Source organism: Oryza sativa, chromosome 7, assembly GCF_034140825.1.
Source record: "Oryza sativa Japonica Group chromosome 7, ASM3414082v1".
NCBI classification, from domain to species: domain Eukaryota; kingdom Viridiplantae; phylum Streptophyta; class Magnoliopsida; order Poales; family Poaceae; genus Oryza; species Oryza sativa.
The window spans coordinates 17,363,369-17,378,201 of NC_089041.1; the positions used below are offsets into that span (position 1 = coordinate 17,363,369).

The 14,833-nt window shown below is 39.2% G+C and overlaps 1 protein-coding gene and 1 long non-coding RNA gene across 3 annotated transcripts; both read right to left on the bottom strand.

The window, feature by feature from the left end:
* Nucleotides 1-723: 723 nt before the first annotated feature.
* LOC4343216 (serine/threonine-protein kinase STY17) lies at nt 724-11,758 on the bottom strand. Of its 2 annotated transcripts, none has more exons than XM_015791912.3 (15): nt 11,258-11,758; nt 9,929-10,043; nt 9,187-9,287; nt 7,925-7,979; nt 6,418-6,528; nt 5,058-5,105; nt 4,446-4,621; nt 4,268-4,375; nt 3,503-3,576; nt 3,192-3,364; nt 2,613-2,708; nt 1,666-1,746; nt 1,515-1,568; nt 1,134-1,265; nt 724-1,040 (listed from the first exon to the last, which is right to left on the bottom strand). In XM_015791912.3, the coding sequence occupies exons 1-15, from the start codon at nt 11,449-11,451 to the stop codon at nt 969-971; spliced, it is 1,590 nt and encodes a 529-aa protein (XP_015647398.1). In that variant the 5' UTR covers nt 11,452-11,758; the 3' UTR covers nt 724-968. The 2 variants fall into 2 exon arrangements, with proteins under 2 accessions (XP_015647398.1, XP_015647397.1); XM_015791911.3 differs by having other exon boundaries at nt 724-1,043.
* Nucleotides 8,135-9,118, bottom strand: LOC112939591 (uncharacterized). The gene is made up of 2 exons (XR_003243349.2): nt 8,978-9,118; nt 8,135-8,893 (listed from the first exon to the last, which is right to left on the bottom strand). It is a non-coding gene; the product is annotated as an uncharacterized lncRNA (long non-coding RNA).
* Nucleotides 11,759-14,833: the final 3,075 nt, after the last annotated feature.

Below are 14,833 nucleotides of genomic sequence, written 5' to 3' on the forward strand. Positions count from 1 at the left end.
GTGGACGCGCTGCAGGCGTAGGAGGACATCCTGCCAAACAGCCAACGAGAGCACGTTGAAACGGCATGGGTGACTCAGCATGTTGACATGTGGGCTCAGATATCTGCCACGTAAACAAAAATAGGAGGAAATGGGGTCTATACTACCATGGGACTCTAATTGTACGATTTTGTATAGTTTAGAGTTGAAGATTTCTGATATTTGAAATTAGAAATGTCAATCAAACCAAGTTAAGGGACGACAACTTATTCCTAAACAAGATTACAAACAGGTGGAGCATGGACCTCACGAATGAACAAACGCAGCATTTGAATTTGAAATTTGAAACAGGCACTTGAATCGATTTGGACTTTTTGTACCATCAGAAAAAGCCACTCTTCCTACCTTTTTTCTTTTCCCTTTTTGGTATGCCATTTGTTAGACATACGTGGTTTCGTTCTCGAAAAGAAGGTTCATAAGACCTCTCCTCTTAACGTTCTGGAAACAAACCTTCGAAACTTTAATCATCAATAACTTTTAATAAAATACTTAATTTCAAGACGTAAAAATGCTATAGGTTTGCCTCTTTTTTTTAAGAAAACTATAGGCTTGCCTTGATAAATATTATTATCTCTTAAACTTATCAGATTTATCCTAATACAAAATTATGGTCAAAGTCACACATCAAAAGACCTGAGAGAGTTAAAAGGATGATTTTAAAAAAAAAGAAGTCATGACATCTCGTGGTTGAACTGAAAGGATTATAATCAACAATCGTTTACACCAGCTCACGACATGAAAAAAAAATACAAGAAACTCACCAGATTATATTCCAACGTTACCGCTGAGATACAACCAAGTAAAAATTGCTCGCCGTGGAAATGACCATAACAAAAGGGAGGGTGTGGAACGCTAAACAAAACCTGCCGCATTTCAGAAACTAAACCGAAACAAGATTTTTTTTTTAAAAAAAAAGGAAAATTGCTGCATCAACCGCTTCGTCTCTGCCTGGAATAAGATCGACCTGAGTGTCTCTTCTGATGTCCAGAACTTCGAACAGCCTGCTGATTGCACAAAATGAAAAAAAAATCAAATGAAAGGAAAACACAAATCGAACTGAGAAATTTTATAGACATCCCATCAAATATACAAACCTCCTTTATAGAATTTAGTATATCAAGAATCTCTGAAAAAGTTGGTCTTAGAGCTGGATCTTTCTGCCAGCATTTCTGAAGTAGACCAGCAAGCATAGGATGAGTATCAGCAGGAATGATAGGTCTCAGATCCTGCAAACATGAAAGTGCAATATCAAGGATCATTTCTCATCTACTGTGTGTGTATATATATGTATATATGCTTCCTTTGGGCCTTCAATGAATCAACTGTTCAATCCCCAGATTCCTCTTCTCTAAACTTACAGCAATTAGTGACTCGTGTATTGCAGAGTGCATATTTAGTTGCCAGGTCCCAACTCAGCACAGTTTCTTTCTTGGGAGAACTATAAGATGGCAAAAGTAAGGTTTGTTATCTCGTACCTTTTGGACAACGGCAACGGCTGCTTGAAGAGGCGTCATATCTTCATAAGGAAGCTGAGAAAAAAGTAGCAGAAAACAGAAAAGCAAAAGTTCAGCACAGATGTCAAGTGCAGAGAATCTAAACATAACCGCTTGGCATGTGTAACAGAACCTTTCCAGTCAGCAGCTCCCAAATAACTATCCCGAAACTGAAAACATCTGCTCTCTGATCGTAGGGCAAGTGCTCGATGACCTGCAATGATTTCTATTAAAACATATCTCAAAAACAACAACAATAACAAGGAGTTGCTCCATAAGAGATTAAGAGGCAAAATGTAAACTGCATAATGAAGATGACACATGTATGTACAGCTTTAAGAAGATATATGTGCCATCAAATTAACGGACTTCTCATCCCAATATCTTAAGAAACTTTTTCCAAGTCTCCAACATGCAACACAGACCTCTATTGTTATATATATATATATCAGTAAGTTATAAATTTGCTACTTTATGATAATATTTTCAATTGCAAAATTAATGATATATTTCTGAACATAGGTTATGTGCGAACTGCCAATCTAGTTTCTTTTCAATAGGCAATGCACTAGTTACTCTAACAAAAGTCTCTTTTAAAAGTTCCAGGGGTGCAAACCCACAAAAGTCTCTTAGAATTTTTCGTACTTCTGATAGTATGAGGATTTGATTCTACTATCCTTAAAAACACAACATCGAACAGCAACACATGGTGCAGTCAGTAAACAAGCTATATTCAAGCACATTATAGGAGTCTGTCTTGTTGTACAACAAGCAAAGTAGCAGTGGGAAGGGATTGATCACAAAAGGCTTAGGTTAGGGTTATGTGCTAGCATAAAAGTACCCCAGAGAACAGAGTAGGTTAGTCATTGCTCTTTCAATCTAATTATATATGATAAGCCCCCAATGACTTTGCCACTTGAACCAAAACGTTCAAAAACCTCTCGGTAGTGTGAGCAAGCAGATTGCAGAAGGGATTCTGCAGTCCTCGCGTTCAGTATATAGCTCACCGATTTGTGATAAACTACAAGCAATGAAATGAAAATTCACAAAGATTCTTCAAAGAAAATGACAAAAGGTAACCTCAGGAGCCATCCATCTATAGGTTCCTGTTTCTGCAGTCATAACTCCTGACTGGTCTTTAACTCTGGCTACTCCAAAGTCTGCAACCTTGACAACCTGCAAATTATGAGGGGAATTAAATACCTCTTCTTTATTAAAGCATAGATGCATGCTAATTCATGCCCAACAAGAAGTGTCACATTAGACATTACAGATTCAAGATAATCACTAATCAATTATGCAGCTTGACTCAATCTTTACTTACAGGCGTTGCCCTAAGTCCAGTATGTACGTCCCTGTGTTAGCAGTATAGTGGCTCAGTTGTGGCACTAGTCAACAGCAAGGGGCAGGAAGAAGGAAAAACAAAAAAAAGACAAATGGGCAAGTGGCCTCTTTGCAAACATATAAGAAACAACAGATACTGAGTTTGACCATCTTCGATCTTATTTAAAAGTATCTCAACAGGATCAGGGTATCAGAAATAATAGCTTATGCTACAAGCCTAAGATTCAAGTGATCAATTATATCAAGATGTGGGGACTGTAGTTGGCACATATGTTGCAAAACAGGACAAGAAAACAAGATGGGCAGTCAAAGTACCTGGTCATCCATAAGAAGATTAGCAGTCTTTAAGTCCCTGTGGACAATGTTAATTTGATGCAGGTAGTTCATCCCCTTGGATACATCAGAGGCAATTCTTAACACATCAGGGAGCTGAAAAGTTCCTCTAAAATTGTAAAGAAAGTCGAAAATACTTCCTCCACGCATGAACTCTGGGAATGAAATAGAATAGAACTAAATAACTTACATCAATCATGATTCACGGTAGAAATATTGAACAATTTAAACAGAAAAGTTTCCACTTTAAGGCCTATTCTGCACAAGTACTATTACACATTAGACCTGTATACCTGTAACTATACACAAAATAGGTGGTCTGGTGCATGCACCAATAAATTGCACAACATTCTTGTGACGAACCTTTCTGCGAAAATAGGATTAAGTAAAGAAATACATCAAGTAGAAAGGTGGCAAGTCTTATCAATTTGAAAAAACAAAAATCGAGTGTATTCATTGTGTCTTAAGACTATTCCAGTAATAATCCTCTAAATTTTCATTGTGTCTTAAGACTATTCCAGTAATAATCCTCTAAATTTGAGAAGTTTTGGCTAAGTACCTAACAATAATATTGTCCCCGGTTAGTAAACCTAAAATGTGCGTAATGAACTATGAAAAGAATTATTCATTTCCTAAGAATATAACCATGGAACTACTTTAACATATTTATTATTCTCGAGAGTGCAGTTTTTATCATCAGTAAAATGAATGTCTTACAGATGTATTTCATGACCAAAGTTTATTACTCCCTCCATGACATCTATAAGGCATATTTTAATTTCATTAAGATCAAACTTTGTTGATTTCGACAAGCAATTAGTCAAATTACCAGTACATTCAGTGTACTAAAATCATACGTACTAGATTCATATTTGAAAGTACTTTAACATAATATTAGTTTTATAGCTGCTAAGAATATGTTCTACAATAAATTAAAGGTCAAAGTTTAATCTTCATACCCTACAGAAAAGTTTTTCTTGGAAAACTTTTTGAAATTAAAATGCGGCTTAAAATAAACTAACAGACAAGATTCAGCATAAGCAAAGCTCATCACTCACTTCATTATATATACTTCCTGTGCAAACTCACGCAGCATATCAACGCTGACCCGCTCAGGCTTGAGTACTTTGATTGCTACATCTTGACTACAGTATGTCCCATGGTATCTGGTGATTAACACAGCTATAATTTAGTTACATGAAAAGTGGAGTTGTTAATTAAGATTATAGAACGTACAGATCACCAAATGATCCAGATGCTAATTTTCGTTCAAATTTTAGAAGCCTTGGATCAACTTCCCAAACATCAGTTGCATCAGCTGGAATCTGGACAAAATCAGCTGGAGGAGAATCCTCCATTAGCTCGTGACCTGTCCTAGTAGGCATGGACTGAACCAATGGCCATGCTTTGTACTGCATTAATATTTAAAAAGAACTTAGAAGACGCAAATCCACACAGAAATGGACTTTAAATACTAAAGTGCACATAACATGACCAGGGCTTATTTTATTGTTCGTTTGCAGATTGGTCCTCATGGTTATTTAAAGTAAAAAAAAATCTACAGCCATCGACCTACATTCCAAAGTCCAATTTTCATCCTGAACTCAGAACCATTTAATTTTCACCCCCTAAAGTATACTAATTATTATAACAGTTACACTGGTGTACGCCAATTATATGGGTCCATGCTAATTCAGTTTACCGAAGAGTCTAGGGTGTTATTTGTTGAACCAATATAATTGCTGAACAAAAGTAACAACTGAGAACAAGATCTTAATCACTGGTGGTGCTCTGTAGGCAAAACAGCTCAGACCAAATTAGAGGAAAAGCATTCTTTGATCTTGTTACCTTTATCTTTTCAACTCCTCTCCTTAATGCATCTCGTAGAACATCGACCTGGTCATTTTAAGAAACAAGTATGAAAAATGTAACATAATTTGCAAACATAGGCTCATATATTTTTGTTAGTATTTAAGTGGCTGCAATAGTTGCATCTTTGCTACAGTATGAGTCATTTCTTATGGGGGATTTGCAATTATGACACTGCAAACATTAACCTTTGCTATAATGACACTGGACCCACATTTCATAGACACAGATGGGCCCATTTGTCATCCACACGGAGTGTCAAAACAACGAAGCCACCATGTTTGCAGTCCTAATATTGCAATTTTCTCTATAAACAATTATGACAAATATGACAAACTTGATTTGCTATAGTACACTAGAGGGCCCAAAGCATTACATGCAACTGAGTATGCCAACTTTATTTTGCTTCCTTCGTGCCATTAGCATGCTGTCAAACAATAACTACAACATAGATACCTGGTGGTGGCATATTTTTCAAAAGGGTAACAAGAGCATTAGAACAATGGAATGGAAGAAATTTTTAGGTTAGCTTGAACTACAGTTGCTCAATTGGTAGCAACACTCAAATTTGCATGCCTTCTTTACAAGCTAATATTCAAATAGCATTACCATTATATTAAGATAGATACAAGTAACATTTCAGCTAATTTTAGAAAATGCTAACAGTATACTGTATATAGCATAACGTGACAATTTAATGTGGTTCCAAAAACATCCAGTATAATGAATAGACTACTAGCAACTTTGAACATAGAGCTAAAAGTATAATACAAGTTCCTATTACTAAAATAAACTATACAGTGGTTGTGCAAATTAGTTTAAAAAATCAAATCAAAATGGATTTACGACATATTCATTGCAAGATCATTGTAACACGCAGATATTTAACTAGAATCTCAAAAATTTTAAATATCGAAGAAAATAATATTAATTTTTGTATTTGCAACTGTTCAAATATATATGTACAGTTTTCAGAAATTTTATGGCTTTCCATAAAGGTTTATAAAACTTCTGAACATTTTCTTGTTTTAAAATTTAACAATTTTTGTATGCTCTAGGCTTTTGTAAGTATCTGATATTTATTGTACAGCTTTTAGGTTAGAAAAAAAGTAAGTGTAACGCACTATCTGAATTTAATTCACAATCTTACCCTGAGAATATACAATATTACTTGACTAAATATTTATTTACATTGGTAGAAATTGTAGTTGAGCATTACAATACCAGTTTAAATGGCCTGACATTCAAGATGAATAAGAAATATATACACCTGGCAAGCAAGAATAGAGATGGTTCCTTTTTTCATTACAGGAACTACAATTGATAAATATTAAGTTACCTCATGACTCCAGCCATCGACAACAAAGATGTCAAGAGAATAGCCATCACTCGTCGAAAATGCATGTGCTTCTTGGATGTTAAGGCCAAGTTCCCCAAGTAGAGCGGTTAGCTGGATGAAAAACAATCAGATCTTTTGTAAATTGTCCCCAAAACAAAGTAATTAAGTAAATAACTTGGGCATAATGACATCAGTACTGAGAATCATGCGAAGCTAGCGAACAGAACCAAGTTTATCAAGAATATAACTTTTGAACATAACAGCCCTTTTTTATTCTTCCCTTGTGTTGCTTGAAGCTGATAAAGTTTCATAATTATTATTTGCAGAACAATAAACTGTTACTGTTATGCTTTCAGATACAGATGAACAGATTCACACTGCGGAACTGAGGCAAAACAAACCAAAAAAAAAACACAACTTTATAAAACCATAAAGTCTGCAATGTGATATCATGATACACACACAACTCCACATATAACTGGATATGCTTTGTGAATTCTGCAAAATGTGAGCAGCTGAACCACAGATTTGGCTATTTGGGTTTAAAATGATGTGAACGCATTGTTGGGGAAAAGCAGATAAAAACATGCAAGTCTTCAAATTAAGCTGGAAATAAGTTCAGGTGCAATAAAACTTAATTTCTTATTTGGGTTTATCTTTAGAATGTACAAGTGAACTTTCAACCCACCTAATATTACCTTCACTCATGAAAATACTGAACTCTCATGCAGAGTGTACATGTGTTTGCCAATTAAGTGTCCTTACAGAGCAGAACCTATGGATAACCAGGTACTTTAATTTCTATGAAGTGCTTAGCATACTTTGACTAGCACGTGGACAAATAGATCAGTATTGAGAAGACATTGTTACCAACACTAAAGATGGCAGCACACAACATAAAAGCACCAGTCCACCACAACTAACAGATGAACGCAAAAGGGACCACTCTGTTACAACTTTCTATAGTTGACCTTCTATAATGTACTCATAATAATCCAATCTCCCTGTCAACTTATGTATGATTGTATCTGACTGAACTCTACTTTTTCAAGGATCTTCACAATCATACTAATCCTGTTGTCCATAGAAAATCATGCTCACCTCGCTCTAGCAGCATATTTAACGTCCAAACACATCAGTACATCAGAAATGTGCAACATGATATAGGACCCAATGCATGTTAGTGGTGCCTGCATGTCATTCTGCATATTAGACTGAACGAAACTGTATATCCTGGACCTAGGTAACATCAACAGACTACACGTTGGCTGTAGCCTACAAATGCAAGTACCTATTTCATTGCTAAGAACCTGAAGTTCACAACAACATCAACTGCATGCATTAATGGCATTACGTGGGCAGAATTTTCAGCAATTTGAGGCTCAACCTTATTGGCCATAACAAATTGTCACATAAAAAATGTAATTCACATACCAATAGCACAAATTGATATGCTACTACTAAAGAAAAGATATTTTCCATCTCAAAATAAGAATTATTACTTTACCTGGCTAAGAAGCTTAGGCTTATCGTCACATGCAAATATAATTTCATGGAAACACCTGCAATGATATCACATATCAGAAAATACTGACCCTAGGATCAGTACGACCAAAAAGCTACTTAAATGCGAAGAATCCCAATAAGGACATCGAGATGCAACAGTTTTTAAGGAATCATACAAGATATGTTTGTTTGTGTACTTTCCTCAGAAGCATGACAAAAGGATATCGAAATTATATTTCAAAAGGGGAAATAGGACACATCAATAAACATCTGTACTAGAGATGGCAATGGGGCCTCGTTCACCGTTTCTCCGCGGTGAATTTACCTATTAGGTGACGGGGATGTTTAATATGTATTCACCATAGGGAATAAAATGGTTACAATACTCTCACCATCAGGGATGACGGGGGCGGGGACGGTGAACCATTCCCCGTCCCCGCCCCCCGCGGTGACCCGACTTTACTGTATAGAGGACTAATTCTAGACTTTTTACATGTTTTGGCCCATAATACTAAAGCCCATTTAACAGGCATATATAACTTCTAACCCTAAGTCAACCAGTCAACTTCAAATTCTCCACCCAAAATACCAAATCCTCCAGATCCGCACGCAGCCACCAGCCCACCACCGCCGTCCGCTAGTCCGCCGGGAAGCTCGGGAGTCAGGCGTGCCACCATGCACCGTCAATCCGCCGAGAGCCAGGCGCACCGCCGCTCGCTGCCTTCTCTCGCGTGGCGCGGGCACCCGTCGATGCACCGCCGGGAGCCTCCGTCCACGCGCCGCCGGCAGCCGCCGGGAGCCTCCGTCCACGCGCAGTCAGGCACGGCGCCTGCAGCCGTAGTCACCGGGAGCCGCCATCGCCATCGACGTCCGCCAGCGCCTTCCGTCGTCACTCGCCCGCACGTCGTCCACCGCCAGCACGCCATCCGCCGACGGCCGACCATGGCTTCGGCCTCCGCCCCCCGGTAAGCTACGACAGTGACGATGCAAGGTCAGCTCATGCTACGATCCCTAATCCCTAATTGATACGGGGTCACCACAGGGAAAAAATCACCGCGTGGTGATCGGGGCTGGAGAAAATGTACCCCCGTCGTGGTTGACGGGGGCGGGGACGGTGAAATTTTTTCACCGCGGTGATGGGGACGCAGCGGTGACCCCCGACGGTGAATTCACCATTGCCATCTCTAATCTGTACTGATGTGATGCTATCCAAAACAATTTGTAACTCAACTCAATGACAAAAAATGCTGGAATCAAAATCACCTTTGGTCTCTCGATGTGAACGATGAGCACTGAGGATCTTGTACTTCATGCTTAAAGGAAGTTGATTGCTCAACTTCAGTGCTTCCATCCAGAGTAGCAGCCTAAAAGGTGCACATTCACGTAGTTGATATGAAATATGTTCTAATGAGATATCAAACTATGTTCAACAAAACACATAGGCTAGTAGATCCCATTAATCAGTTCATAAGTTTGTGCTTCTCATATTATAATCCGATAATAATCTCTATATATGTGTTAAGTCAAACTGTAACAAATTTATGGCGTATGAAAATATTAAAGAGATAAATGCACAAAAAGGAGGAGAAAAAAATAGTAATCATCGTCCTTTTCTATTACTCTGACTTGCAGGAACAAAGTTATAGCTCAGTAACTTTCCAACAGAACAAATTGAAACAGTGAGACAAGCTTTAGAAAAGCAAAAGCAGCTGTTGTACATAAAATAAAAATAACCAGCAGTTAACAAATGCAGTTTCAAAATCAAGGATATGTGATTTACACTTCTACAGGATAGTGATTAACTGATTATTGTAAGGATGGCACAAAAGGTACATCGTATTACACAACACGTCACATGGTACTGTGGTGTCTAACAGCACTTGGTTATGAAAATGTTGAGGTCTTATCCTAGACACTAGCCAATATACGAGCATGCGACGGTCATCAAGCGATGCCTAGTCGGTTTCAGAAAAGAGGTAGACAGGTCATGTTATGCATTAATCACCTGCGAACGACGAACATCGAAGACCAGCCCATTCATTGGTTCACGGGCCTGGTCAAGCAACCTCTTGTGCAGTAGAACATCATCAACCCGCTCGACATTCACATCCAAAGCATACCTGTTCAATGCATGAAGCCAAGCATGTCTGCAATTAGATCATAATAACATGCATGGCTTATTCAAGCTAATGCTAGCAAGTAGCAAGTTCTCAGCATGTCGCTTATTCAAGCTAAGGGCTTCGGAAAGGCATGTGTATGCAATGCTGCAGCACTTTATCTAACAAGCTTTGCTTAGTTTCTTGGTTTAAGGCTCTACTCTAATGACTAATGCTATGTACTGTGGCAAGACAAGCCCAGAATTTAACACATGGAACACAGAGACAAAATGACCAAAGGAAGTAGAGACGAGAAAGGTGTAATATCACGCCAGAAAGCAGTGCCAATCGTTACGAGGAATGCAGAAAGCAGCACATTTCTGGCATGATAAAAGGCAAGCTAGCTCAAAATATACTTGTTACGAAAGAACAAACATATACTGGACAAGGATAACTATTCACGGGGGAAAAAAATAAAAAGAAGCCTTGTTTTGATAAACAGTCAATATCAAACATCTTTTCATTTTCTTGAGAGAGATGGAATTAATATCAGACATGTATGCCGACAAGCATAGCTCAGTCTTCTACTCTTCTTATCCAGAGAGAGAGAGAGAAAAAAAAAGAAAGAAAACAGTATGGTCCTCCTCACGTGGTTGCAAAAAGGCAGCAACTTGTACTACGAGGTGTTGTACTGCTTGTACTAGTGATTGCTACACGACCGAGCTAGCTGCTAGCCTGCTACTGCTCCTGCTGGAGGTGCTGGTGGTGGTAGCTTGGCCTGATGGCCATCAAACAAACAACAAGAAGAGCTGGAACCGAAGAGGAGAGAGAGAGATCGATAGATAGAGAAATGCCAGCGGGCGTATCTCCCCGACCTCTGAATCCCTGATCCGCGAGTGGCAGCATGCGTGGACCACGGCGACCTACGGCACGACCGCCGATGCAATCTTTTCACCACCACCACCAGCAACAGCAACAGCAGCAAAGGGAAGAGGGCATAGGCAAGCCACACACACACCCACACATGATGTTTAGCTGTAGCGGCCATGGATCACAGCTCCTGACCTGCAGTGCGATCCGCTGGACCCCCCCAAAGAATCCACAGCACACGCGCAGTAGCAGCTAGTGCTCCTCCCTTCATCGCGCACGAAACCCGAGGCGTCGAAATCCCAAAGCAGCAGCAGAGGCGGCGAGAGAGAAGAAGAAGAGGGTATTATACTAGGTAAAATAAAATCAACCTGGCGGGGAGGCTGTAGAAGTGGGCCCAGAGCTCGTCGTCGTCGAGCGCGCCGCCGCCCCCGCGGATCCGGCGGAGAACCTCGCGGTAGGCTTCCGCCTTCCGCCGCCTGCCCCCCGCCGACGCCCCCCGCGTCCGCGGCGGTGGTGGCGACTCCCCCCCGCGGCTGCCGCACGACTCGGCGCCGCTGGCCATGCCGCCGTATCCGTATGATACACACAAACAAACAAACAACCTCCCTGTCCTCCGGCCGCCCCCGCGCAGGCTAGGGTTTCCGACGCTGTGCCGCGGCGGCGGCGGAGGCGGAGGCGGAGGCGGCGGCGGAGGAGCGAGGCGTCATGGAGGGGGGGAGCTTGACGGAGAAGCGGCCGCCGGCTTTATACGCGAGGAGAGGAGAGGAGAGGAGAGAGAGGAGATTTGGGGGGGTGGGGATGGGGGTGCTGAGTCATCACCCCCGCTGCGACGGGGAGAAGGGAAGCTGCGAGCGCGGCGCTGGATTCGAGGACACGCACCCACCTTTTTGCATCCACGCCCCTGCGTCTCCCACATAATTCCACCTTTTCTTTTTACACCCAGACCCCCTGGAAATTTTTTTTATGTGATTGTGTTGCGTCGGGGCTAGGACATTAAACTTCTCGTCACTTTTAAAAGATGGTAATTAATTATTTTTCACTCGCTGTCTATTACATATAGGATCTATAGCATATGGTCTGGTGATAAATAATTTAACACCACTTATAAAAGTGACAGATAGTTAATTATTCTGTCGGGGTCTTACTATTTTTTTTTCCCGACGAAGTAATAATATACGTAAACACGGCGACAACGGTGGTGGCATCTCGGGATCATCCGTCCTCGCCTTCCCCTTTGTCCTGGAGATTGGCATCGCATTCTTGGATACGAACTGAGGAGGACAGGGATTATGACATGTTTGACTCTAGGAGGATAGATTGCTTTCGCTCGAGCAGATTCTAGTTCGGGATAATGGATGAACTTGTGAAAAAGCAAGTTTCAAGCACATGTTTGATTTTACTACTTTATAGTCATCTTTCTCTTTGGAATAAAACGCACTGTACAAAGTTCCATATCAAGGTACTTCGTAGCATGAAAAAATATTAGACTACCTATAAGTCGTGTTTAGATTCAAGGACTAAATTATAAATTATTATATGTTTAGACACTAATTAAAAGTATTAAACATAGACTAATAACAAAACTAATTATATAAATGAGAGCTAATAAACAAGACAATTTTTTTAAGCCTAATTAATCCATAATTAGCACATATTTACTGAATCATCACATAGGCTAATCATAGATTAATTATAGATTTGTCTCACGAATTAGTCTAGGGTTATGGAATGGGTTTGTCATTAGTCTACGTTTAATACTTCTAATTAGTGTTCAAATATCCGATGTGACAAGGACTAAAATTTAGTCCCTAAATCCAAACAAGACCTATATAGTCCTGAAAGAAAGGGGGAAAAAGACCACACCGCTAGGAAGGAGATAGCATAGCACAAATTTAGGAACCAACCTCTATTCAAGACCAATCATCGCCGGCCTACATCGCACTCAAAAAACGTATCCTCCAAACCGACAACACCAAGAAAGTTGCGACGATGAAGACATTATTATTGCCCGTCCAAGGATATCTGGATATCATTTCATCTAAAAATTTCTATCGGATAGGAAGAAGGGCACCTCGACACCACCTTGAAGATAGTTGCAGCATCCAAAGGCATTGCCACTGCTATCCTAGAATACTATAGATCGGGCTTTCTCCTAGAACTCGTATGTCACCTTGTAGTTGTGCCCTAAACGCCCACAAGCTTAACAACCACCAAACAATGCCAGCACGTGTCCACCCTCACACCAATTTTCCTTCTTCGCCAGCCAGCCCCTACCAACCTCAATACTAGATTAACTAGGTCTTTCACTCTATGCCACCACCTTTCACCAACAACCGTTATTGCCTCTGTGCATTGCCACCTTGTAAAAGATATATCTTATCATGTTAGTAAGTCAAAAATTAGATAAGTCAGTATGTTTGATCTGTTCAAAAATACTGGTAGGGTGTGTGGTGTGTTGTTTTATTTGAGGTTGATTAATTAATACAAACCAATGCACATAACTTTCGTTTGCAATGGAATGGGTTGGGCACTTCTTCGCATTTTTTTTTAAAAAGAAAACATTGTTGGTAAGGCTTGTTTCAGCATCAGATCAAATAGAATCTTAATTCTTTAATTTGATTCACATTATATGCCTATCAAATAGTACAATTTGTTCAACTCACTAAAATGTACTCCCTCCGTCCCATAATAGGTGACTTTTTTGACTTTTTATTTGCAACGTTTGGCCATTCGTTTTATTTGAAAACTTAGTGCAAATATAAAAAAAGATAAGTCATATGTAAAGTACTTTTGATAATAAAGCAATTGACAAACAAAATTAATAATAATTCTAAAATTTTTTGAATAAGACGAATGATCAAACATTGACAATCAAAAACTCAAAAAGACAAGTAATATGGGACGGAGATAGTAGTATATACCGTTCTAATGTTTTATAGTAATTTATTTTTTCCTTTCCATGTCCTTCTCAGAGAGCGTAGTCTATCCCTTTCATCTTTCTCTTCACTCCCCTTTTGTTTTTCCCCCTCTTATTTCTCCATTCAAAACAGTTCTATCTTCATTCTCTCTCCTCTCCTCTCTCTTCAAACTGATCATGAATTCAACATGATAGGCTGATGATAGCCTAGAAGCTTTTTTTTTCAAAATATGGAAAACATTTTGATTTTGGTATATATTTGTTGATAATTTTTCTTCCAAAAAATTGTCAAATGTAAATACAATTTAATTATAGTGTAATTACATTGTAACTTACATAAATAACTTCAATGTAACTTGTATGTAATTTTCACATAATTTTAAACCGTTTAATTTACCTCAAGATTCATGCAAGTTGGGAAAAAATCATAGCGTGCACCTCTAGTTCGCGAAATTAACATCTTATCATGGGATTTTGAAAGTTACATACAAATTGTATGATAGTTACATATTATATTTATCAAATTTTTAAGAGAAAATTTATCGACAAATGTATAGCTTTTACCAAACATTTTTGTTAAAGTTTTGATAGCAAATAATTCTCTTTCCGTAGCGACATTCCCTCGAGTTCCAACCAGAGCCTCATTAATTTACGAGAAAATTTTGAGTTGGTCTTTTGGGTTTATTAGTTAGAACACTTGAAGGTATGATCTCGGTCATCGAAAGATCAGGTTTGACCCATGAACACATCTAGTTCAACCAAAAAGTCACGGCATAGTGGTAAAAATAGTTGAAACCTACTGAAAGAGACAAATTAAATTAAACGACACCATCTTGCAATTGGTCCAGTCCACCTCTATGTTATAATTCAACGAAATTGCATAATCTCGTGGAGGACATACCTTATTGTGCTGAGCAATGCTCTACAATCAATTAATGTGTTGTAACCCTAGCAACATTTATGAATACTACTTAGCCATATTCTCACAAATTAGGGACAAGAACAAAGGGGAGAAAAGGCTCTCGTT

Bases quoted from the DNA above. Each gene is read 5' to 3' on its own strand.
- LOC4343216 (XM_015791911.3), bottom strand. From the start codon at position 11,451: ATGGCCAGCGGCGCCGAGTCGTGCGGCAGCCGCGGGGGGGAGTCGCCA. The intron at 3,365-3,502 runs GTATACAGGTCT...TTTCATTCCCAG, and splicing joins TATTTTGTGTATAGTTACAG to AGTTCATGCGTGGAGGAAGT. The intron at 1,569-1,665 runs GTTCTGTTACAC...CTTTTTTCTCAG, and splicing joins GGGAGCTGCTGACTGGAAAG to CTTCCTTATGAAGATATGAC.